Source organism: Cololabis saira, chromosome 12, assembly GCF_033807715.1.
Source record: "Cololabis saira isolate AMF1-May2022 chromosome 12, fColSai1.1, whole genome shotgun sequence".
NCBI classification, from domain to species: domain Eukaryota; kingdom Metazoa; phylum Chordata; class Actinopteri; order Beloniformes; family Belonidae; genus Cololabis; species Cololabis saira.
In genome coordinates, this window is record NC_084598.1 from 46,781,687 (window position 1) to 46,805,490 (window position 23,804).

The following is a 23,804-nucleotide window of genomic DNA, read 5'->3' on the forward strand; positions in this document are numbered from 1 at the left end:
GATACTTCTGCCACAAAAATAACGAGGCTAAAAATCCAATGAAAAATGCAATGAATGTGAAAACAGGTTTTTTCATTAAAAATAAATAAAATGAGTAGAATAACTATTTTAAATAATCTTTCACTGGCACTTTGTTTACATTTAAGAAAATATCAAACATATACCTTATCGGCCCAAATATAAGACAACTCTAATTATAAGACGACCCTCTTTTTCAATACTCAAGTTTGAAAAAAGACTTTTTGAACACGAAATTCAATTTCTATACAGAAAATAATTCCAGAACATCTGAAACAAATGATTCTAACAATATATTGAAGAGAAAAGCCTGTTATTTAGCCTCATTAAACCATCATGCCAACCTGATGGTCGTACTTTTGCGGGTACGAGTTTATGAGAGCAGTATCGGTATCGGGGCATCCCTAGTTTTGGTTCCCAGGTTCCTTCAGCTGCCTCCACTGGGAACCTTTCCTCCAGAAAGAGAGCTACCCGGTCCAGGTTCTGATCCAGGTTCTGATCCAGGTTCTGTTCTGTTCCAGGTTCTGCGTGGTCATCAAGAAGGAGAACTACCCGGACCAGCAGCCGGCCCGGCGACCGGTCTCGGGCGGGTCCCAGCAGATCTACCGCCAGCCGGGCCACACCGTCTTCCTGCTGCCCACCCTGGTGCTAGCTAACCTGCTGCCCTGCGAGCTCAGCTTCTACGTCAAGGGAACCGGCGTCGCCGGGTCGCTCAGGCCCGGAAAGGAGGCCGTGCTGCACCGGGCCGACACGTCCCAGAACCTTGAGCTAGGTAGGAACCAGAACCTGGAGCTAGGTAGGAACCAGTCCCTGGTTCCTCCAGAACCTCCCTAACTGGTTCTAGTGTCTGCAGGAGTCCTCATCAGAATCAGAATCAGAAAAAGCTTTATTGCCAAGTCAGGTATGAATCAGACGAGAGAACTTGACTCTGGTTCACACCGATGGCACCGTTAATACGGACGCGATTTTTAGAGTAAGGATGACACTGGGATGGAGGAGGAGGGAAAAAAATTATCTTCACACTGTGTATAAATACCTAGTGTCAAGGTTAAAAAAAAAACACCTCAGCACAGAAAAGCAACATACACACACGACAAAACAACATCATAACTTGCATTGGTATGGGGGTGAATGAAGGGAATGAGGGAGGTGGTTATCAGTAAGTGTGTGTAAGCGGTAAGTCCATGAACTTCACTCAGAGCTGCTCTCAGCCAATGTCCTTGATGTTATCAGACGGCTCGGTCAGTTCTGAAACAGGTCCACAGATGTTCCTGAGAGGGGAGGGTTAGTGGGGGCAGAGCCACCTTGTTTACATTCCACCAGGGAGATTGTGACCAGAGCGATCGGCCAAAAACCGCCCTGTCAAGATCAGATTATAGAATCAACAATTATATTGCAAACAGACAGACTCAGTAATTTTCCGTCTGCCTTCAGTCTCTGGTTCATCAATGGCGACTCCAATCAGACGAATTTGAGATCACTTCCCGCCAAGCCGAGCTTCCAACTTCTCCAAGGTTTTATCCATTTTGCCAATGAGCTCAAAGACTTCGGGTGTCTGCAGGAGTCCTCATGGAGAGCCTGAGATTCTGTTCAAGAATCGCATCCAGCTTACGGCTTTGCTCCCCCAACGTTAAAGTCTGAGTGTTAGTCGCAGAGCTGGGGTCAGCTCTGCCACGTCCGGCAGCTCTGAAAGAGCCAGAACAGCTGTCAACGACTTACGCGTTTGTCGGTAGACCAAGAATCCCCCTCCTCTGATCAAGAGAAATCCTGCTATCATAAATCCAATTATGAAGCATCTTCAACGTCCTCGACAGACAGAATCACCAAACACAACGGTTTCCAATGTTTCCAGGAATCCATTGTGTATCCAGCAACAAACATCCCGTCGGGGCAGGAGGGCTCCCTTACCCCCTGACTTCTTGTCGCAAAAATGTGGTCAATTGTGCTGAGAGACCAGTTAATCAATTCCATGATTGTAGAGTTTGGGAGGAGTGAAAAGGAGAGACTCTGAAGACGAGACAAACAAAAGCAGCAGCAGGGCAGGCAGATAAGGGAGAGGAGCAGAAAAGCGTCTGCCTTCCCCGAGAGCCGGAGGAGTCTCTCATGGAGAGACCTTTCCTTAAACCCTCCCTAACTCCTGGTTCTGGTGTCTGCAGGCGTCCTCATGGAGAGACTGTTTTGGGAGAAATCTAGGTTCTAGGAGGGGTCGGCTGTACCAAAATGAATCACACACACACACCTCGCCTTTGCTATAAGATATGAATACATTTATTATAGTCGGGGATCCACATGCCCAAAAGCTCTTGAAAATGGGTTGAACCTGTGATGTCATGCTATACTTTTTTTGTGTGTTTTTTCTATTAATTTGGTCATTAAGGTCCACAGAATGAGAGGCCTGCTCTTCCGGAAACATTGCGAAAAAAAGTTATGGCCATTTTTGTATACTGAAGCATGTATTTTTTGACTGGGTGACGCGAACTAGGTTTATTTTCTTTAAGTGCTCAATAAGTTGGTTAGGCTGTCAATAAATGATTCCCAGATACACAGAACACATATGTGAACAACACCAAGTCAAAAAATACACTCACAAAGCCTTTTCTACTGATTTTTAGTCATTTTTTGTACAAAAAATACACCCGTTTTTTGCATTTTTCCCAATACTTTCATCTTCACTTCAATAGTAATCAACTTTGCCATGGGTTATGACATCAGCTAATGTCTCATTATTTTCATCAATCTTAAAAGTCATTCCACAAAAAACATTATTAAAATCAAGCCTAAATCAAAGGAACTGTGTTGACTTTATTACCCTTATGCTCAAAATTCTAAGAGCAAAAGAAAAAATAAAAATAAAACAAAAAACTAAAGGCAATAGACATTTTAAGCTGTTAATGGAATATAGCATTACATGGCACAACACATGTCATATTCCAGTACAAGGATCCTAATGAAGATCCCACGCCAAAGCCTTGTTTACCGTTGCTGAAAACCCGCCAAGCATCCCTGGGCCCTTCTCAGCCATTTCAAACCAAGGATAGCCACCTGAGTCTCAAAGATCGTCAAAAGAGTCGTTCTCTGGTTGGAGTTGAAACAGAGCCTAAGCTACCCATGTGTCTAGCTGAACCTCTTAACCACCTGAGCATGTTGTGGCATTTGGTGCATATCTGCCCTACTGTTCTCTTGGAGGGATCTGAAACCAAGCTGCACCGCTCCAACATGGAGTTCATTCCAGGCATTTCTCATCCCAGCTGCTACCCCTGCAACTGTGATTGGCTATGGGCCTTTCTTTCCCAAGTCTCCAACAGACCCAGATGTGGTTGAACAGTCAGTCCAATACTGCATGGATGTGTCCAGAAAACAAGGCCAAGAGTTCACCACCATTACATGTGACCAAGCAATCTATGAAGTGGTTCTGGGTCTGCAAAAGAAGAACCCTCAGATGTATGCAAGTTATCTTGCGCATGGGTGGATTTCATATTGCTCAAAATTTCCTTAAAGCAATTGGGCATTTCATGCAGGCAACTGGAATCGAAGACATCATGGTAGAAGCTGATGTTTGTCTCCGTGGAACAGCAAACAAGATCATCAGTGGGAAAGACTACTATGCAATGCTGCGTTCCCACAATATGGTACATGCAGCCATGTTTGCCCTACACTGGGAAGCATTTTCCAAATTGTTGATCATTGAAGAGAAGGACCCGGAGTGCATATCTGCACTTACCATCAATGTCCAGCTACTCCTAGACGCCCTGTCAGAAAAGGATGAGGAGAAGGCATCTGCTGCATGTGCTGATGCAACTGACCAGCTGAAAGAGCTGTCGTGTTTGATGGCAGAGTTTGATGACACATGTACTTCACCTACCTCAAAGCTCTGGATAATGTACATGGACATGGTGATGATTCTGAAGCGATTCATCCATGCTGAGCGTGCAGGCCTGTGGGAGGAACACCTGGCTGAAGTAGAAAGGATGCTACCATACCTTGTAGCTGCTGGCCACTACAAGTATGTATCTTGCTTGCCTCACTATTTGGAAGCCATGAGAAGCCTACCTACACTGGCTCCGGAGGTCCATAGAGAATTCAAGAATGGGAACTTTACTGTGCATCAAACTGAAGGTCGTTTCAATGGTGTCTGGACAGACATGGCACTTGAGAAAACATACAACCGTGATGCCAAAACAAAACTCTTCACGGGCATCAGTCAGCAGCCAGCAGCCATGGAGAAATACTTGCGAGCTCTTCCATGTCTGACAGCGGTATCAGAGCAGACAAAAGCTATGGTACACCTGGACACCAAACACCATGAAGACTCCAAAAGCCAAGGACAAAAGGACACAGAAAGTGTTCTGAAAATAACAGATGTAGTCAAAAACCAGATGATCAATCCCTTCATGTGTGAAGAACAGGAGCTGCTTAACATTTCAACAGGCCACAAATCTGCATCTGCAGACTTGGTGTACGCCCATGAAAAAGGATTGGAGGCACTGGCTGCAGCAAGAAAAACATACAGTGAGAAAATAGCCCCAATGAAACTTGCCACATTTGCAGCAAAGACAAAAAAGACAATGTCCATGGCTCTCAAAGCCAAGAAGGTCTACCAGGAAGAGAGTGCTGTTGTACGAAACCTGTACTTTGTGCAGGACTTGGATGAAGACAAGAAGGTAGAAGTCTTTGGTCATGAGTGGACAAGTTGCCCAGCTTCCCTGTTTGAGCCAGATCCATCCCTTGACCAAGGTTATGCCATGCGTAACTACTTGGCTGCGACCAAGACATCCCTTGGCAGCTCATAGTGTGAAGTGGACAGATTTCCCACATTCGACAAGCCTGTTGTAATGGTAGTTGATTCATCCAGTGTCACCAACATCTTGGTAGCAGCACCTTCCATGAACTGCAAGCAAAGTATCTGAAGCATCTCCTTAGTGGTATCACCGACAACTGTGACTGCATCCACTTTGTTGGTGATCGATATGATGTCTCTCCAGCTGAAAGTCTGAAAGGAGAGGAACGAGAGAAGAGAATGAAGACTTGCCCCAGCAAGATGAAGGAGTACAAGCCACATGATACACTTGCTTTACCGGAATGGAAAGGATTTGTTCAAAATCAGAACCTGCTGAACTATATGGGAGAAACATGGGCTGCTCAGCACAAATTACTTCCTCCTGGATGTACACTTATTCTCGGTGGACTTTTCTGTGATCCTGGTCGCACTGTTCTGTTAGCAGCAGATTGTCAGGTTGAGCTTCCAGAACTGTCCTGTGAGAAGCACGAGGAGGCAGATACCAGGATGTTTGCCCATATTGCATACTCAGCACAACATCTGCACCACTGACACAGATGTAATCATGATGTGCATATATTACATCACACACATGGATGACCTACAGGAGCTATGGGTAAAGAAGATGGATACCTACCTACCTGCTCATGCAATTGTGGATGCCCTGGCAGTGAAGTACAGTGTTGAAGCTTCAAATCTTTCATCCATACTCCTCAGCACCTATATACTAACCGGATGTGACACAGTGAGTTACTTTTACAGAAGAGGGAAAAGGCGTGCCTACAAAGCCACTGTTGATCAACTGAAGGATCTTCTGCCTCTGGGCCAATACGGTGACTCTGGGGAAAGTCTGAATTTTACCGAAGATGTTGTGACAGCAGCCAGACGATACATGGCTTCACTGTATGACAGGAGTGACTTCAGTGGTAACTTGGATGCACTGCGGGTCCATCTTTTTGGCAACGTCAAAGGAGACATGCGTTGCCTTCCACCTACTGAAGATGCCTTCCAATTACACCTTCTCAGAGCTCTGCATCAGTTGGTTATATGTAAGAGGGCACACATGTCTCAGCCAAATTACCCTGTGGCAACAAACTTTGGCAGAGAGCTTGTCAGTGGTAAGCTAGTGGCAAAAATGATGCTGAAGGATGCAAAACCTGCACATCGCAAGCGCAGCAAATACTGCCACTGTAAGAAAAGCAAGTGTGCCCGAGGATGCCCCTGTGCAAGAGCCGGTGTCAAGTGTGTTATTGCGTGTCTCTGCACTGGGGACCCGAACAAATGTTCACGAGTTGAACTCACGCTCGAAGACAGTGAGAGTGAGTGAGTTAATCCGTTGTTTTTATTTTCCTGATCATTTTAATTTTTGTGATATTAGACGTATCTTTATTTTATTCAGCCAATGTTTTTCCTTTTTTACTAATACATAACAAATCTACTGTGCACAACTGTTTATTTTCCTATAAAAATGTATATATGTTTTGAATTTGTTTTTTTGGGAGGGTACAGTTTTTTTCAACAACAAAAAAAGTCTCTGGGAATTTTGAGCATAAGGGTAATAAAGTCACCACAGTTTCTTTAATATAGGCTTGATTTTAATAATATTTTTTGTGGAATGACTATTAAGATTGTTGACAATAATGAGACATTGGCTTATGTCATAACCCATGGCAAAGTTGATTACTGTTGAAGTAAAGATGAAAGAATTGGGAAAAATGCAAAAAACGGTTGTATTTTTTGTACAAAAAATGACTAAAAATCATTAGAAAAGGCTTTGTGAGTGTATTTCTTGACTTGGTGTTGTTCACATATGTGTTCTGTGTATCTGGGAATCATTTATTGACAGCCTAACCAACTTATTGAGCACTTAAAGAAAATAAACCTAGTTTGCGTCACATAGTCAAAAAATACATGCTTCAGTATACAAAAATGGCCATAACTTTTTTTCGCAATGTTTCCGGCAGAGCAGGCCTCTCATTCTGTGGACCTTAATGGCCAAATTAATAGAAAAAACACACAAAAAAAGTATAGCATGACATCACAGGTCCTCTCAAATTTTCAGTGACTGGATCCCCGACTATTAGCAAAAAGCAAGCATTCACATAGAAGACATCCACAAAACTACCAGTTTGCTAGGATAATTTGCCAAGTTATCCCCCGCAAATAGCAGAACACACAGAACTACCAGTTTGCTAGGATAAAGTGTCAAGTTACCCCCCGCAAATGGCAGAACACACAAAACTACCAGTTTACTAGGATAAAGTGTCAGGTTATCCCCCACAAATAGGCAGAGCAATATTCCTCACACACAACTACAAAGGTTTCTAAGGCCTATCTTACCTCGACACGGGACTGGAGAGCCGGGGACAGTCCGGATAGAGTAAGCCAAGGAAAAAACCGTGCCGGGCGTCCTGCACTGACCCACGGCAGACTCTAAATCCGAACTTCCGGCTACCGCGTCTTTATACCTTTCCCTCAACACCTTGCAGAGGGGGGGGGGGGGGGGAGGCCTATTCGCCCCCCCGTCCGCAAACTCTCAAAATAAGTTTCAGCTCACACAGGACCGAAATCCCGTAAGAACCAGGCTCTTTCTCGCAGAAAAACAGGCATTTGCTATGATAAACAGCAGGTGCGTGGCTGACTAAAAACTAAAGCTGTGTTTTGGGACTCTAGGGCATTTTCAGGACACAAAATTTATTTTTTCTCCCTTCGGAGACCTTAGACCTCCCTAACTGGTTCTGGTGTCTGCAGGCGTCCTCATGGAGAGACCTTAGACCTCCCTAACTGGTCCTGTTTTTTCAGGAGTCCTCATGGAGAGCTTCCCGGTGTGTAAGGAGCTGCTGATTCCTCCTGGAACCCAGAACTACGTGGTCCGGATGAGGCTGTACGACACCAACAAGCGTCTGCTGTGCCTGACGATCCGGATCATCCTGAGAGCCCAGGGAGCCCTGAAGATCCTGATCTCTGCCCCCTACTGGCTGCTCAACAAGACCGGTAAGATCCTGATCTCTGCCCCCTACTGGCTGCTGAACAAGACCGGTAAGATCCTGATCTCTGCCCCTACTGGCTGCTCAACAAGACCGGTAAGATCCCTAAGATCCTGATCTCTGCCCCTACTGGCTGCTCAACAAGACCGGTAAGATCCCTAAGATCCTGATCTCTGCCCCGTACTGGCTGCTCAACAAGACCGGTAAAATCCTGATCTCTGCTGTTAGGTTCCTAAATCAATATAACATAAATTCATAACTTAGGAAAGACACAGAGACTGTGGAATGATTTTCAAGGCGCTTCTGCAGAAGTCTGGGGAAGAGAGCTGAGGAGTGCAGGGCACACTGACCCTCACATAGAACTCCCAAGCTCTTCTCCCAACATGCTGCTTGCAGCATGACGCTTTTATCCAGCAAGGGTGACAGGAACATGACCATATTTCGTAGACAATGAATGGACAATGGACGTAAACAGATAGTCACACATCAATTCAATTCAATTTTATTTATATAGCGTCTAATACAACAGATGTTGTCTCTAGACGCTTTACAGAGATCCAGAACATGAACATAAACATAAACATAAACCCCCGAGCAATTATTATATAAACAATGGCAGGTAAAAACTCCCATAGTGGGAGAAAAACCTTAAGCCAAACAGTGGCAAGAAAAACTCCCCTTTAGGAGGAAGAGACCAGGACCAGGCTCATAAGGGGGGACCCTCCTGCCGAAGGCCAGACTGGGGGAGTCAGGGACGTCAGCAGCACACAGCAGGCAGGTGGAAGCAGCAGCGGGATGACCAGAGGGGGGGGGGGGGTGCAGGCAGGCGGAAGCAGCAACAGCAGACATCCACGTAGGCAGGTGGAAGAAGCAACGGGATGACCAGAGGGGAGGGAGGGCCGGGAACACAGGCCAGAACGCAGCTCCCGAGGCTCCAGCCTGCAAACATGCACAAAAGAGAAAAAAGGGGGGCCGGCACAAGAAACTACAGGAACGATGGACAAAAATGATAGTTATGAGATATTTATGATAAATAAAAATGGTAATGGAGAAGAGAGTAAGGGAAAAGGAGAGGAGAAGAAGGGTGAGAGGCACCGCCCAGTGGATCATGTCTCCCCTGCAGCATAAGCCTATAGCAGCATATCTACCACCAAGCTATATTTGAGACTAACTATTATAGTTTTGTTCTATAGCTGCAACTATGACTACTGACTCTAACACACTAGAGTTTACACTACCTAGAGATTTAGGTCAAACATCGAGGTTTAATTAGCCACACATGTGACATGTGAAACTTAAGCTTTAAAAACCATAGGTCACTGGGGTCGAATGCCTCCTGGGGCTAAAACAGAAACTCTAAACAGATGCGTCCAAAGACACAATGGGTGAGCTTTTCCCAGGACAGTCACCCCCCCCTGAGTATCTCTCATGAAGTGGCTAACTTGCCATCTATTCAGAGCATGTGATCGTTTTCAGGGCAAAGGTCAATTTGGGTCCCCTCCTGAAAACAGGAAGTCTTGGACAGATGTGTCCAACTGACAATGGTTCATTGACAAAACCGAGAAGTCAGCAGGGCAACCTTCAGTTTTAACCTCTTAATCAAAAGCATGTGACGGTTCATAAGGACAGAAACTAGTTCAAAACTTTGATTAATCTAACTGCCCCTACTGGCTGCTCAACAAGACCGGTACTGATCCCCCAACAAGACTGGTATGATCCCCCAGACCCAGTGTCCTTCTTTAATTCCCGGGTCTGATAGTTCCCATGATCCTCTCTGGTTCCAGGTCTGATATTTCCCATGATCCTCTCTGGTTCCAGGTCTGATATTTCCCATGATCCTCTCTGGTTCCAGGTCTGATAGTTCCCATGATCCTCTCTGGTTGCAGGTCTGATATTTCCCATGATCCTCTCTGGTTCCAGGTCTGATATTTCCCATGATCCTCTCTGGTTGCAGGTCTGCCGCTGATCTTCCGTCAGGACAACGGGAAGGTGGACGCGGCGGGTCAGTTTGAGGAGCACGAACTGGCCCGGAGTCTGAGCCCTCTGCTGTTCTGCTACACGGACAAGGAGCAGCCGGCCATGTAGGTGACCCCTGACCTTAACCCTGACCCCTAACCCTGACCTCTGACCCCTAACACTGACCTCTGCTGTTCTGCTACACGGACAAGGAGCAGCCGGCCATGTAGGTGACCTTTGACCCCTGACCCTAACCCCGACCTCTGACCCCTGACCCTAACCCTGACCTCTGCTGTTCTGCTACACGGACAAGGAGCAGCCGGCCATGTAGGTGACCCCTGACCTTAACCCTGACCCCTAACCCTGACCTCTGACCCCTAACCCTGACCTCTGCTGTTCTGCTACACGGACAAGGAGCAGCCAGCACTTCCCTGTCCCCTCTCCCCCCTGACCTGTAGGGGCTTCACTTCCTGTTTCTCCACTTCCTGTTTCCCCCCAGGTGCACCATGCGGATCGGTAAGGGGATCCACCCAGACGGGGTTCCCGGCTGGTGTCAGGGTTTCTCCCTGGACGGAGGTCGGGGTGTCCGAGCAGTGAAGGTGATCCAGCCCGGGAACCGGCCCGGCCTCATCTACAACATAGGTTAGCATCTCTGTTAGCACTCCATTAGCATCTACAACATAGGTTAGCATCTCTGTTAGCACTTCGTTAGCATCTAAAACATAGGTTAGCAGCTCCATTAGCATCTACAACACAGGTTAGCACTCCGTTAGCATCTACAACATAGGTTAGCAGCTCCGTTAGCATCTACAACATAGGTTAGCAGCTCCGTTAGCATCTACAACCTAGGTTAGCACTCCGCTAGCTCCGTTAGCATCTACAACATAGGTTAGCATCTCTGTTAGCACTCCATTAGCATCTACAACATAGGTTAGCACTCCGTTAGCAGCTCCGTTAGCATCTACAACATAGGTTAGCACTGCGCTAGCTCCGTTAGCATCTACAACATAGGGAACCGACCCGGCCTCATCTACAACATAGGTTAGCATCTCTGTTAGCACTCCGTTAGCATCTACAACATAGGTTAGCCCTCTGCTAGCTCCGTTAGCATCTACAACATAGGTTAGCACTGCGCTAGCTCCGTTAGCATCTACAACATATGTTAGCACTCCGCTAGCTCCGTTAGCATCTACAACATAGGTTAGCATACCTTGTTAGAAGAACCTTGATGGGATCCAAGTTCCCTGAACAGAAGGTGGATAACGACTTTGAGCATCAACACTTATGCTACATGATATTCTTCATGTAGCAGTTAGCCTCTATTCTTCATATAGCAGTTAGCTTCTATTCTTCATGTAGCAGTTAGCTAGCTCATGTCCAGCCCTGCGCAGCTTCTCCTGCCTTCATCGTTCTCTCCCTCGTCCCCAGGCATCAGCGTGAGGAAGGGTAAAGGGCAGTACCGCGACACCCACATCGTGACCTTTGCCCCCCGCTACCTGCTGGACAACCGCTCCACGCACAAGCTAGCCTTCGCTCAGAGGGAGTTTGCCAGAGGCAAGGTGAGGAAGAAGGCTAGGGGGTGGAGGAGGGGTCGGGGGTGGGGGGGTGGAGAGACCAAGAACTAAAGAACTAGTTCTGGGAACCTGGAGTAACTTGGGAGTAGTTTGGAGAGGGACCTCTGAGGAACCTGTTAGTCCCTTTAGTCTGCGGTTTCCTTAGAACTTCACATCCTTCCTGTTTCTTCTTCCGGCTCTCGGCGAAGGCGGACGCTTTTTCTGCTCCTCTCCCTTAACCATCTGCCCTGCTACTGCTTTTGTCCTGTCTCGTCTTCAGAGTCTCTCCTTTTCACTCCTCCGAAACTCTACAACTCTACATTTTTGCGACAAGAAGTCAGGGGGTAAGGGAGCCCTCCTGCCCCGATGGGACATTTTTTGCTGGATACACAATGGATTCCTGGAAACATTGGAAACCGTTGTGTTTGGTGATTCTGTCTGTCGAGGACGTTGAAGATGCTTCATAATTGGATTTATGATAGCAGGATTTCTCCTAATTGGAGGAGGAGGATTCCTGGTCTACCGACAAACGTGTAAGTCGTCGACAGCTGTTCTGGCTCTTTCAGAGCTGCCGGACGTGGCTGAAGGATCAAGCAAGGTGATCAACACTCAGACTTTAACGTTGGGGGAGCAAAGCCGTAAGCTGGATGTGATTCTTGAACAGAATCTCAGGCTGGCGGCGTCTTTGAGCTCATTGGCAAGATGGATAAGACCTTGGAGAAGTTGGAAGCTCGGCTTGGCGGGAATTGATCACAAATTCATCTGATTGGAGTCGCCATTGATGAACCAGAGACTGAAGGCAGACGGAAAATTACTGAGTGTGCCTGTTTGCAATATAATTGTTGATTCTATAATCTGACCTTGACAGGGCGGTTTGCCCGATCGCTCTGGTCACAATCTCCCTGGTGGAATGTAAACAAGGTGACTCTGCCCCCACTAGCCCTCCCCTCTCAGGAACATCTGTGGACCTGTTTCAGAACTGACCGAGCCGTCTGATAACATCAAGGACATTGGCTGAGGAGCAGCTCTGAGCGAAGTTCACAGACTTACCGCTACACACACACTTACTGATAACCACCTCCCTCAACTCAACGCCTTCCTCGGGCCCCCCTGTTATCAGCCCCCCCCCCCCAACAGTCTCCGGGTTTCGAGCGCCACAAAGCCGCGGCGATCACTTGGATGTGCTGTGCCGACGGCTACATCTCCAGCCTCACCTTAGTCTTGGTCTGGAGGTCCTTGTTGGTCCTGGTCTGGAGGACCTCGTTGGTCCTGGTTTCCTCACATTCCTCCATGTCTCCTCCAGGGCACGTCCAACCCCGAGGGCTACATCTCCAGCCTCCCCGGCTCCAGCGTGGTTTTCCACTGGCCCCGGAACGACTACGACCAGCTGCTCTGTGTCCGGCTGATGGACGTCCCAGAATGCACCTGGAGCGGAGGGTTCGAGGTCAACAAGCCCAAGAGCTTCCACGTCAACATGAGGTTAGCCGTTAGCCTAGCGGTCAACAAGCCCAAGAGCTTCCACGTCAACATGAGGTTAGCCGTTAGCGCCGTTAGCCTAAAGGTCAACGAGCCCAAGAGCTTCCACGTCAACATGAGGTTAGCCGTTAGCCTAGCGGTCAACAAGCCCAAGAGCTTCCACGTCAACATGAGGTTAGCCGTTAGTGCCATTAGCCTAAAGGTCAACGAGCCCAAGAGCTTCCACGTCAACATGAGGTTAGCCGTTAGCTTAGCGGTCAACAAGCCCAAGAGCTTCCACGTCAACATGAGGTTAGCCGTTAGCTTAGCAGTCAACAAGCCCAAGAGCTTCCACGTCAACATGAGGTTAGCCGTTAGCTTAGCAGTCAACAAGCCCAAGAGCTTCCACATCAACATGAGGTGAGGAGCGCCGTTAGCAGGTACGCCGTTAACAGGAACGCCGTTAGCAGGAACACCGTTAGCAGGAGCACCGTTAGCAGGAGCTCCGTTAGCAGGAACACCGCTAGCAGGTACGCCGTTAGCAGGAACTCCACTAGCAGGTACGCCGTTAGCAGGAACGCCGTTAGCAGGAACGCCGTTAGCAGGAACACCGTTAGCAGGAACGCCGTTAGCAGGAGCACCGCTAGCAGGAACACCGCTAGCAGGAACGCCGAAACTGAAATGTTGGTCTGTGTTGGACAGGGACACTCTGGGAAACTGCTTCTTCCTGCGGACAGAGATCAGCCTGAAGGGGGCGACGTACCAGATCTCCTTCACCAACACGGAGCAGCTGCCGCCGCCGCTGCGCGTCGACAACATGACCGAGGTAAAGCTAGAGGTCAGAGGTCAGGCTAACTCATCAGAGGTCAGGCTAACGTGACCGAGGTAAAGCTAGAGGTCAGAGGTCAGGCTAACTCATCAGAGGTCAGGCTAACTCATCAGAGGTCAGGCTAACGCCCGCCCTCCAAATCTACATTTGGATACTACATTTAGATTCTCTAGGAACTACGAGTAAACCTGCACTCTGAGAGCGGAGAGCTCTGCCAGGAACATAAGGCACTATCAGGTCTTGCAAATACTGCGGAGCTGAGCCGTTTTGGGCTTTATACGCAAGTATTAAAATTTTAAATTGGATTCTGAATTTTACGGGTAGCCAATGCAGCGATGCTACAGAGTTCAGAGTCTGGTCTTGTTGTTTCATGTCTGGTTTAACGGCCCGCTGATTAACGGTTGCAGGTTCCGATCCAGTTCTGGTTTAACTGTGTTAATGGTTTCAGGTTCCAATCCAGTTCTGGCAGCACGCCGTGGCTGACCTGCGTCTGCACACGGAGGTGAAAGCGGGCTCGGTTCTGGACTACGCGGTGGACGAGCCCACGCTGCCGCCGTACCTGACGCTGACGGTGAAGGGAGCCGGGTCGTCCGAGGTCACGGCCGACATGAACTTCTTCAGGGAATACAACAAGCTTTACTACGAGAACTTCATCTACATCGCAGCCGCGCACACATTCTCCCAGTAAGATCAATAATAATAATAATAATAATTAAAGCTGTACTACGAGAACTTCATCTACATCACCGCAGCGCACACATTCTCCCAGTAATAACAATAATTATAACTAGACATAAAATTCCCTGGAAATTTAGAAGTGCCACGGGACTACTGCCGGATGATTGCGATTTTGATGACATTTCCTTTATCAAACCATTCAAAAGTTATTGCAGAAAATAGGAACTATCACATATCGACCAATCAGAAGAAGGGACGGGGCTAATTTGCACCAATTATGGTCAAGGACCCAATACCGAGTCTGATGACACCACCCACGACTCTCTATGTCAAACCATTCAAAAGTTATAGTGTGTGTGTGTGTGTGTGTGTGTGTGTGTGTGTGTGTGTGTGTGTGTGTGTGTGTGTGTGTGTGTGTTTGTGTGTGTGTGTGTGTGTGTGTGTGTGTGTGTGTGTGTGTGTGTGTGTGTGTGTGTGTGTGTGTGTGTGTGTGTGTGTGTGTGTGTGTGTGTGTTTGTGGGGGGGGTTATTTAATATATATAAAATATATATATATATATATATATATATATATATATATATATATATATACAACAAGAACCTCGACTTCAGAACTTTCCAGTTTGGCTGTGAGAAAAACCCAGATTTTGGCTTCTGACAAGGTCTCAAATAACTCCGATTTGTGATCAAACCGTAGCTCGTAGCAGAAAAACGAAAACATTGTGAGAGACGCAGAACCCGGCAGATTCTGACAATCTTAATTTTATTCATATATTCCTTAAAATGAGTGAGTAAGGTCAGTGCGAAGACAGAGTGAGATTCTTTTGAAGAAAACTTTTGATTACATTACAGCCAATGGGGACTGAGGCAGGTATTGGCACCGCTCTAGCCCCCCGTTTAAATTTTGTGCATACCCCGCCTGTCAAAGTCACATTTTATGAATCCCAACACCTATGTCTACATTCTGACCAAAAATTATTTGTCTCCTTTTTACAGTTTGGCCGTGAGCTCGAAATAAAAATAAAAATTCAGGTTATTTTTTACTGTTTCTCCCACTCTAGCAACCGACACCCGCACTCTAGATTTGACGAAAAGGTGATTTCCAGTCCTCGCTTGAGTGCTCGTATCTTGAAAAGTGTACATCTTAGGAGAAAACTTTGGTGTTTGGTTTGGTGTTTTGGAGAGAAGAGACGTTTTCCTCCGTTTTGAAGTTTGAATGACATTTCTACATGCAGGTATGAGAAAGTTAGGTGACTCAGAAAAAGGTGAATTTTGGCTTTTTTTTTTCCTTCCTCCCATCCACAGTGTGACATTCCGCGCCACACACGTACATGGGAAAATCTCCCCATTAGTTCGGAAATTTTGAAATGTTTTTTCACTTCGTGCGAAAACTATTTGTGCGATCGCTCTGAAAATCCACAGGACTGTAGTTAAATTCAGGGCCTACAACTTTCTAAATCGGTTCAGAATTTTTCGAGTAACGGTGTGCGAGTGGTGAGGCCCCAAAGTTCTCCCAATGCGTTCCAGATGGCCGAAAAAGCGACCAGTAAGACCTGGGGTTTTATATATACATATATATATATATATATTAGGGGTGCAACGGTTCAGGTAGCCCACGGTTCGGTTTCGGTTTCGGTTTCGGTTTTTAGGCCACGGTTTCGGTTCGGTTTCGGTTTAAATTAAACCTAAATTATGGTTCTGGGTTAAATCGACGCAGAGCCTACGGCGTAGGGGTGCGCGCCGCCACGTACCCTACGCCGTAGGCTCTGCGTTGGTGTAACGAGGAACCATAAATCAGCCTTTATGTGCATGAAGAGAGCTTTTTTTCCCAAAATTATCTGTTTATTTCTCTCATCACTTTTCAAAATGTAAATTACTATAATTCTTTATAGTCAACAGCCTCTTAATCTTGACAACTCAGTACAGTAAGTACATTTTACACTACTAAATACGTAAGGGATAATGCCCGACGAGGTACATTATCAGAAATATATGGACGTGAACCGTCCGACGCGAGCGGAGGACGGTTTCCCTCCGCGAAAATATTGTAAATTATTATATTTATAATTATTACAATATTACAAAATATTGTAGCTTGATCCTGATATGGGAGAGTTACAAAGTTGGGGAGATCAGCCTGAATTCTCTCGTCTCTCTGCCGGTCACAGTAATGCACGTGATGTCATGAAGGAGCCGGTGGTGGCGGAGGGAGAGGGAGGGAGGGCTGAACCTCAGGTTTTTTTCAGGTGTTTTAATTTAATTATTGGGGGAGTTTTGCCCGAGACGTTCGAGTTGGAGTCTGCCTTTGTTTATGACTGTAAAGCTGTTCGTTTCCTTCCTGTAAATAAACCGGCCCGATCAGAGCCGTCTCCGCCTGCTCAGTGTAACGTTTCACTCACCAGGCGGAGACTCTGATCTTCCACTAGCCGGTCTCAAACAATCATTACAGACAGTAAAAGCTTCGTTAACTGTTTTCACTCCACCGTCGTTGTAACCAACAGCGAAACCGAAATGATGCCACCGGAGATTTGAATGAAGCCGGCGCTTCTTCTAACTTTTTTCTCTCAACTCCCCCGCTCCGTGTCTGCTCTGTGTGAGCGGGGAGTGGGCGGAGCTACAGCAGTGACTCGCGGAGCGCTGTTCTGCAGCAGCTGACAGGCACAAAAACACGCGGATTGTAAAGCATTAATGCAAAATGAATGGCAAAACCGAAAATCCGCGGCACACATGGGCGTATTGAACCGTGGAGGGCGAACCGAACGGTTCGGTTTTATACCGAGAACCGTTGCATCCCTAATATATATATAAATATATATATAGTCCAGTCTGGCCCTCGGCAGGAGGGTCCCCCCTGATGAGCCTGGTCCTGCTCAAGGTTTCTTCCCTCCTAAAGGGGAGTTTTTCCTTGCCACTGTTTGGCTTAAGGTTTTTCTCCCACTAGGGGAGTTTTTACCTGCCATTGTTTATGTAATAACTGCTCGGGGGTCATGTTCTGGGTTTGGGTCTCTGTAAAGCGTCTAGAGACAACTCTGTTGTATTAGACGCTATATAAATAAAAAAAAAAATTGAATTGAATATATATATATATATATATATATATATATATATATATATATATATATATATATATATATATATATATATATCTTCATTATGCACTTCGAAAAAAAAGTCCTAATGTCCGGATTAATCCTACAATGTTGAGGAAAAAGTCGAAATGTCGTGTAAAAAGTCGAAATGTTGTGAAATAAGTTGAAATGTCAATTCAAAATGTTGAGATTAATGTTGAAGTGTTGAGAAAAAAGTCGAAATGTCGAGATTAATGTTGAAGTACAATTTCGAGAAAAAAGTCGAAATGTTGAAATAAGACCTGAGGACACGCCCACAACCGCCTCCCCGGGCTCTGATTGGTCAGCGGTAGGCGGCTCTGATTGGTCGTTTTGGTGGTTTTTTCCGCAGGACGGCCGACCGCCGGCCGGTGGGGAAGAAGCGCCTGGTCAGCAGCGCTCAGCTGGTTCTGGACGTGGAACCAAAGACACAGCGGGTCGTCCTCAGGAAGAAGGTACGAGGGAGGGCTTCCCGGTGTCTGGACCGGTTATTAACAGGGTTAATAATGGTTATTAATGGACCGGCTATTAATGTTATTAACCGGTAGGAGCCAGGGAAGCGGTCCCGGCTGTGGAGGATGACGGGCTGGTTATTAACGTGTTATTAACGTGTTATTAACGTGTTATTAACAGTGTTATTAACGGTGTTATTAACGTGTAGGAGCCAGGTAAGCGGTCCCAGCTGTGGAGGATGACCGGCTGGTTATTAACGTGTTATTAACGGTGTTATTAACGTGTTATTAACGTGTAGGAGCCCGGTAAGCGGTCCCAGCTGTGGAGGATGACCGGGTCCGGGATGCTCTGCCACGAGGGCTCGTCTCCCCCCCAGAGCAAGCCGGCCCAGCCTCGTCCCCTGGATTCGTCCCTGGTGCTGGACATCGCGGGACTAGCGGCCGTCAGTGACAACAGGTGAGTTACCGGGAGTTACCGCCGCCGGGAGGACTTCCTGTCTCACCTCCTTCCTGTCTCACCACCTACTTCCTGTCTGCAGCTTTGAGCCCCTGATGCTACGTCGGCCTGACTCCAGGAGAAGCACCACCCAGACCTGGTACTTCGACTCCGGGATGTTGACCTGCGGCCTCCCTCGGCTGGTGGTGCAGGTAGGTTCCCTCAAGTTCCCTTCAAGTTCTCCTAATGCCCCCTCAAGTTCCTTCTAGTTCTCCGAATGCCCCCTCAAGTTCTTCTAATGCCCCCTCAAGTTCCCTTCAAGTTCTCCTAATGCCCCCTCAAGTTCTCCTAATGCCCCCTCAAGTTCCCTTCAAGTTCTCCTAATGCCCCTTCAAGTTCCCTTCAAGTTCTCCTAATGCTCCCTCAAGTTCTCCTAATGCCCCTTCAAGTTCCCCTTCAAGTTCTCCTAATGCCCCTCAAGTTCCCTTCAAGTTCTCCTAATGCCCCCTCAAGTTCCCTTCAAGTTCTCCTAATGCCCCTTCAAGTTCCCTTCAAGTTCTCCTAATGCTCCCTCAAGTTCTCCTAATGCCCCTTCAAGTTCCCCTTCAAGTTCTCCTAATGCCCCTCAAGTTCCCTTCAAGTTCTCCTAATGCCCCCTCAAGTTCCCTTCAAGTTCTCCTAATGCCCCTTCAAGTTCCCTTCAAGTTCTCCTAATGCCCCCTCAAGTTCTCCTAATGCCCCTTCAAGTTCCCCTTCAAGTTCTCCTAATGCCCCTCAAGTTCCCTTCAAGTTCTCCTAATGCCCCCTCAAGTTCAAGTTCTCCTAATGCCCCCTCAAATTCCCCTCAAGTTCTCCTAATGCCCCTCAAGTTCCCTTCAAGTTCTCCTAATGCCCCTCAAGTTCCCTTCAAGTTCTCCTAATTCCCCTTCAAGTTCTCCTAATGCCCCTCAAGTTCCCTTCAAGTTCTCCTAATGCCCCCTCAAGTTCAAGTTCTCCTAATGCCCCCTCAAATTCCCCTCAAGTTCTCCTAATGCCCCTCAAGTTCCCTTCAAGTTCTCCTAATGCCCCTCAAGTTCCCTTCAAGTTCTCCTAATGCCCCCTCAAGTTCTCCTAATGCCCCTTCAAGTTCCCTTCAAGTTCTCCTAATGCCCCTCAAGTTCCCTTCAAGTTCTCCTAATGCCCCCTCAAGTTCCCTTCAAGTTCTCCTAATGCCCCTTCAAGTTCTCCTAATGCCCCCTCAAGTTCCCCTCAAGTTCTCCTAATGCCCCCTCAAGTTCCCTTCAAGTTCTCCTAATGCCCCCTCAAGTTCTCCTAATGCCCCCTCAAGTTCCCTTCAAGTTCTCCTAATGCCCCCTCAAGTTCTCCTCAAGTTCTCCTAATGCCCCTTCAAGTTCCCCTCAAGTTCTCCTAATGCCCCTCAAGTTCAAGTTCTCCTAATGCATCCTCAAATTCCCTTCAAGTTCTCCTAATGCCCCCTCAAGTTCTCCTAATGCCCCTTCAAGTTCCCTTCAAGTTCTCCTAATGCCCCCTCAAGTTCTCCTAATGCCCCTTCAAGTTCCCCTTCAAGTTCTCCTAATGCCCCTCAAGTTCCCTTCAAGTTCTCCTAATGCCCCCTCAAGTTCTCCTAATGCCCCCTCAAGTTCAAGTTCTCCTAATGCCCCCTCAAATTCCCCTCAAGTTCTCCTAATGCCCCTCAAGTTCCCTTCAAGTTATCCTAATGCCCCTCAAGTTCCCTTCAAGTTATCCTAATGCCCCTCAAGTTCCCTTCAAGTTCTCCTAATGCCCCCTCAAGTTCAAGTTCTCCTAATGCCCCCTCAAATCCCCCTCAAGTTCTCCTAATGCCCCTCAAGTTCCCTTCAAGTTCTCCTAATGCCCCTCAAGTTCCCTTCAAGTTCTCCTAATGCCCCTCAAGTTCCCTTCAAGTTCTCCTAATTCCCCTTCAAGTTCTCCTAATGCCCCCTCAAGTTCTCCTAATGCCCCTTCAAGTTCCCTTCAAGTTCTCCTAATGCCCCTCAAGTTCCCTTCAAGTTCTCCTAATGCCCCCTCAAGTTCCCTTCAAGTTCTCCTAATGCCCCTTCAAGTTCTCCTAATGCCCCCTCAAGTTCCCCTCAAGTTCTCCTAATGCCCCCTCAAGTTCCCTTCAAGTTCTCCTAATGCCCCCTCAAGTTCTCCTCAAGTTCTCCTAATGCCCCTTCAAGTTCCCCTCAAGTTCTCCTAATGCCCCCTCAAGGTCCCTTCAAGTTCTCCTAATGCCCCCTCAAGTTCTCCTAATGCCCCCTCAAGTTCCCTTCAAGTTCTCCTAATGCCCCTTCAAGTTCCCTTCAAGTTCTCCTAATGCCCCTCAAGTTCCCTTCAAGTTCTCCTAATGCCCCCTCAAGTTCAAGTTCTCCTAATGCCCCCTCAAATTCCCCTCAAGTTCTCCTAATGCCCCTCAAGTTCCCTTCAAGTTCTCCTAATGCCCCTCAAGTTCCCTTCAAGTTCTCCTAATGCCCCTCAAGTTCCCTTCAAGTTCTCCTAATTCCCCTTCAAGTTCTCCTAATGCCCCTCAAGTTCCCTTCAAGTTCTCCTAATGCCCCCTCAAGTTCAAGTTCTCCTAATGCCCCCTCAAATTCCCCTCAAGTTCTCCTAATGCCCCTCAAGTTCCCTTCAAGTTCTCCTAATGCCCCTCAAGTTCCCTTCAAGTTCTCCTAATGCCCCCTCAAGTTCTCCTAATGCCCCTTCAAGTTCCCTTCAAGTTCTCCTAATGCCCCTCAAGTTCCCTTCAAGTTCTCCTAATGCCCCCTCAAGTTCCCTCCAAGTTCTCCTAATGCCCCTTCAAGTTCTCCTAATGCCCCCTCAAGTTCCCCTCAAGTTCTCCTAATGCCCCCTCAAGTTCCCTTCAAGTTCTCCTAATGCCCCCTCAAGTTCTCCTAATGCCCCCTCAAGTTCCCTTCAAGTTCTCCTAATGCCCCCTCAAGTTCTCCTCAAGTTCTCCTAATGCCCCTTCAAGTTCCCCTCAAGTTCTCCTAATGCCCCTCAAGTTCAAGTTCTCCTAATGCATCCTCAAATTCCCTTCAAGTTCTCCTAATGCCCCCTCAAGTTCTCCTAATGCCCCTTCAAGTTCCCTTCAAGTTCTCCTAATGCCCCCTCAAGTTCTCCTAATGCCCCTTCAAGTTCCCCTTCAAGTTCTCCTAATGCCCCTCAAGTTCCCTTCAAGTTCTCCTAATGCCCCCTCAAGTTCAAGTTCTCCTAATGCCCCCTCAAATTCCCCTCAAGTTCTCCTAATGCCCCTCAAGTTCCCTTCAAGTTATCCTAATTCCCCTCAAGTTCCCTTCAAGTTCTCCTAATGCCCCTCAAGTTCCCTTCAAGTTCTCCTAATGCCCCCTCAAGTTCAAGTTCTCCTAATGCCCCCTCAAATTCCCCTCAAGTTCTCCTAATGCCCCTCAAGTTCCCTTCAAGTTCTCCTAATGCCCCTCAAGTTCCCTTCAAGTTCTCCTAATGCCCCTCAAGTTCCCTTCAAGTTCTCCTAATTCCCCTTCAAGTTCTCCTAATGCCCCCTCAAGTTCTCCTAATGCCCCTTCAAGTTCCCTTCAAGTTCTCCTAATGCCCCTCAAGTTCCCTTCAAGTTCTCCTAATGCCCCCTCAAGTTCCCTTCAAGTTCTCCTAATGCCCCTTCAAGTTCTCCTAATGCCCCCTCAAGTTCCCCTCAAGTTCTCCTAATGCCCCCTCAAGTTCTCCTCAAGTTCTCCTAATGCCCCTTCAAGTTCCCTTCAAGTTCTCCTAATGCCCCTCAAGTTCCCTTCAAGTTCTCCTAATGCCCCCTCAAGTTCCCTTCAAGTTCTCCTAATGCCCATTCAAGTTCTCCTAATGCCCCCTCAAGTTCCCCTCAAGTTCTCCTAATGCCCCCTCAAGTTCTCCTCAAGTTCTCCTAATGCCCCTCAAGTTCAAGTTCTCCTAATGCCCCCTCCCCTCCTCTCTGGTTCTGGTTCCCTAACCTCCTCTCTGGTTCTGGTTCCCTCACCTCCTCTATGGTTCTGGTTCCCTAACCTCCTCTCTGGTTCTGGTTCTGGTTCCCTCACCTCCTCTCTGGTTCTGGTTCTGGTTCCCTCACCTCCTCTCTGGTTCTGGTTCCCTAACCTCTCTGGTTCTGGTTCCCTAACCTCCTCTCTGGTTCTGGTTCTGGTTCCCTAACCTCCTCTCTGGTTCTGGTTCTGGTTCCCTAACCTCCTCTCTGGTTCTGGTTCCCTAACCTCCTCTCTGGTTCTGGTTCTGGTTCTGGTTCCCTAACCTCCTCTCTGGTTCTGGTTCCCTAACCTCCTCTCTGGTTCTGGTTCCCTAACCTCCTCTCTGGTTCTGGTTCTGGTTCCCTCACCTCCTCTCTGGTTCTGGTTCTGGTTCCCTAACCTCCTCTCTGGTTCTGGTTCTGGTTCCCTAACCTCCTCTCTGGTTCTGGTTCTGGTTCCCTAACCTCCTCTCTGGTTCTGGTTCTGGTTCCCTAACCTCCTCTCTGGTTCTGGTTCCCTAACCTCCTCTCTGGTTCTGGTTCTGGTTCTGGTTCCCTAACCTCCTCTCTGGTTCTGGTTCTGGTTCCCTAACCTCCTCTCTGGTTCTGGTTCCCTAACCTCCTCTCTGGTTCTGGTTCCCTAACCTCCTCTCTGGTTCTGGTTCTGGTTCCCTAACCTCCTCTCTGGTTCTGGTTCCCTAACCTTCTCTCTCTCTGGTTCTGGTTCTGGTTCCCTAACCTCCTCTCTGGTTCTGGTTCCCTAACCTCCTCTCTGGTTCTGGTTCCCTAACCTCCTCTCTGGTTCTGGTTCCCTAACCTTCTCTCTCTCTGGTTCTGGTTCTGGTTCCCTAACCTCCTCTCTGGTTCTGGTTCCCTAACCTCCTCTCTGGTTCTGGTTCTGGTTCCCTAACCTCCTCTCTGGTTCTGGTTCTGGTTCCCTAACCTCCTCTCTGGTTCTGGTTCTGATTCTGGTTCCCTAACCTTCTCTCTGGTTGTGGTTCCCTAACCTCCTCTCTGGTTCTGGTTCCCTAACCTCCTCTCTGGTTCTGGTTCTGGTTCCCTAACCTCCTCTCTGGTTCTGGTTCCCTCACCTCCTCTCTGGTTCTGGTTCCCTAACCTCTCTGGTTCTGGTTCTGGTTCCCTAACCTCCTCTCTGGTTCTGGTTCCCTAACCTCCTCTCTGGTTCTAGTTCTCTAACCCCCTCTCTCGTCTGGTTCTGGTTCCCTCACCTCCTCTCTGGTTCTGGTTCTAGTTCCCTAACCCCCTCTCTGGTTCTGGTTCCCTGCAGGTCCGGTCCGGTCCTGCTGGTCTCTACGACGGTTCTCCGGTGGTTCTGGGTCCAGATTCTGGGGTTCTAGAACCCGGTCCTGAGCATCAGTTCATCAACCAGAAGATGAGACCCGGTTCTGGGGTCCTTTCAGTCCAGGTCCTGCCGGACGGCCCGACCCGGGTCCTTCAGGTGAGAACCCAACCAGAACCCGAGACCGATCGGGACCGACCCGGGACCGACCCGGGTCCTTCAGGGGAGAACCGACCAATACGGGTCAGTTTAAACCCCAAACTGGGGGTCTAGA

At 47.8% G+C, this 23,804-nt stretch overlaps 1 protein-coding gene across 1 annotated transcript in view; it reads left to right on the forward strand.

The window, feature by feature from the left end:
• vps13d (vacuolar protein sorting 13 homolog D) overlaps window positions 1-23,804 on the forward strand; it is a 146,609-nt gene that overhangs the window by 97,663 nt on the left and 25,142 nt on the right. The window contains 12 exon segments of the mRNA XM_061736938.1: window positions 540-790; window positions 7,598-7,789; window positions 9,737-9,863; window positions 10,238-10,380; window positions 11,167-11,297; window positions 12,595-12,770; window positions 13,449-13,572; window positions 14,024-14,259; window positions 17,713-17,815; window positions 18,112-18,269; window positions 18,352-18,460; window positions 23,519-23,689. Coding sequence (XP_061592922.1) covers window positions 540-790; window positions 7,598-7,789; window positions 9,737-9,863; window positions 10,238-10,380; window positions 11,167-11,297; window positions 12,595-12,770; window positions 13,449-13,572; window positions 14,024-14,259; window positions 17,713-17,815; window positions 18,112-18,269; window positions 18,352-18,460; window positions 23,519-23,689 — 1,921 coding nt within the window.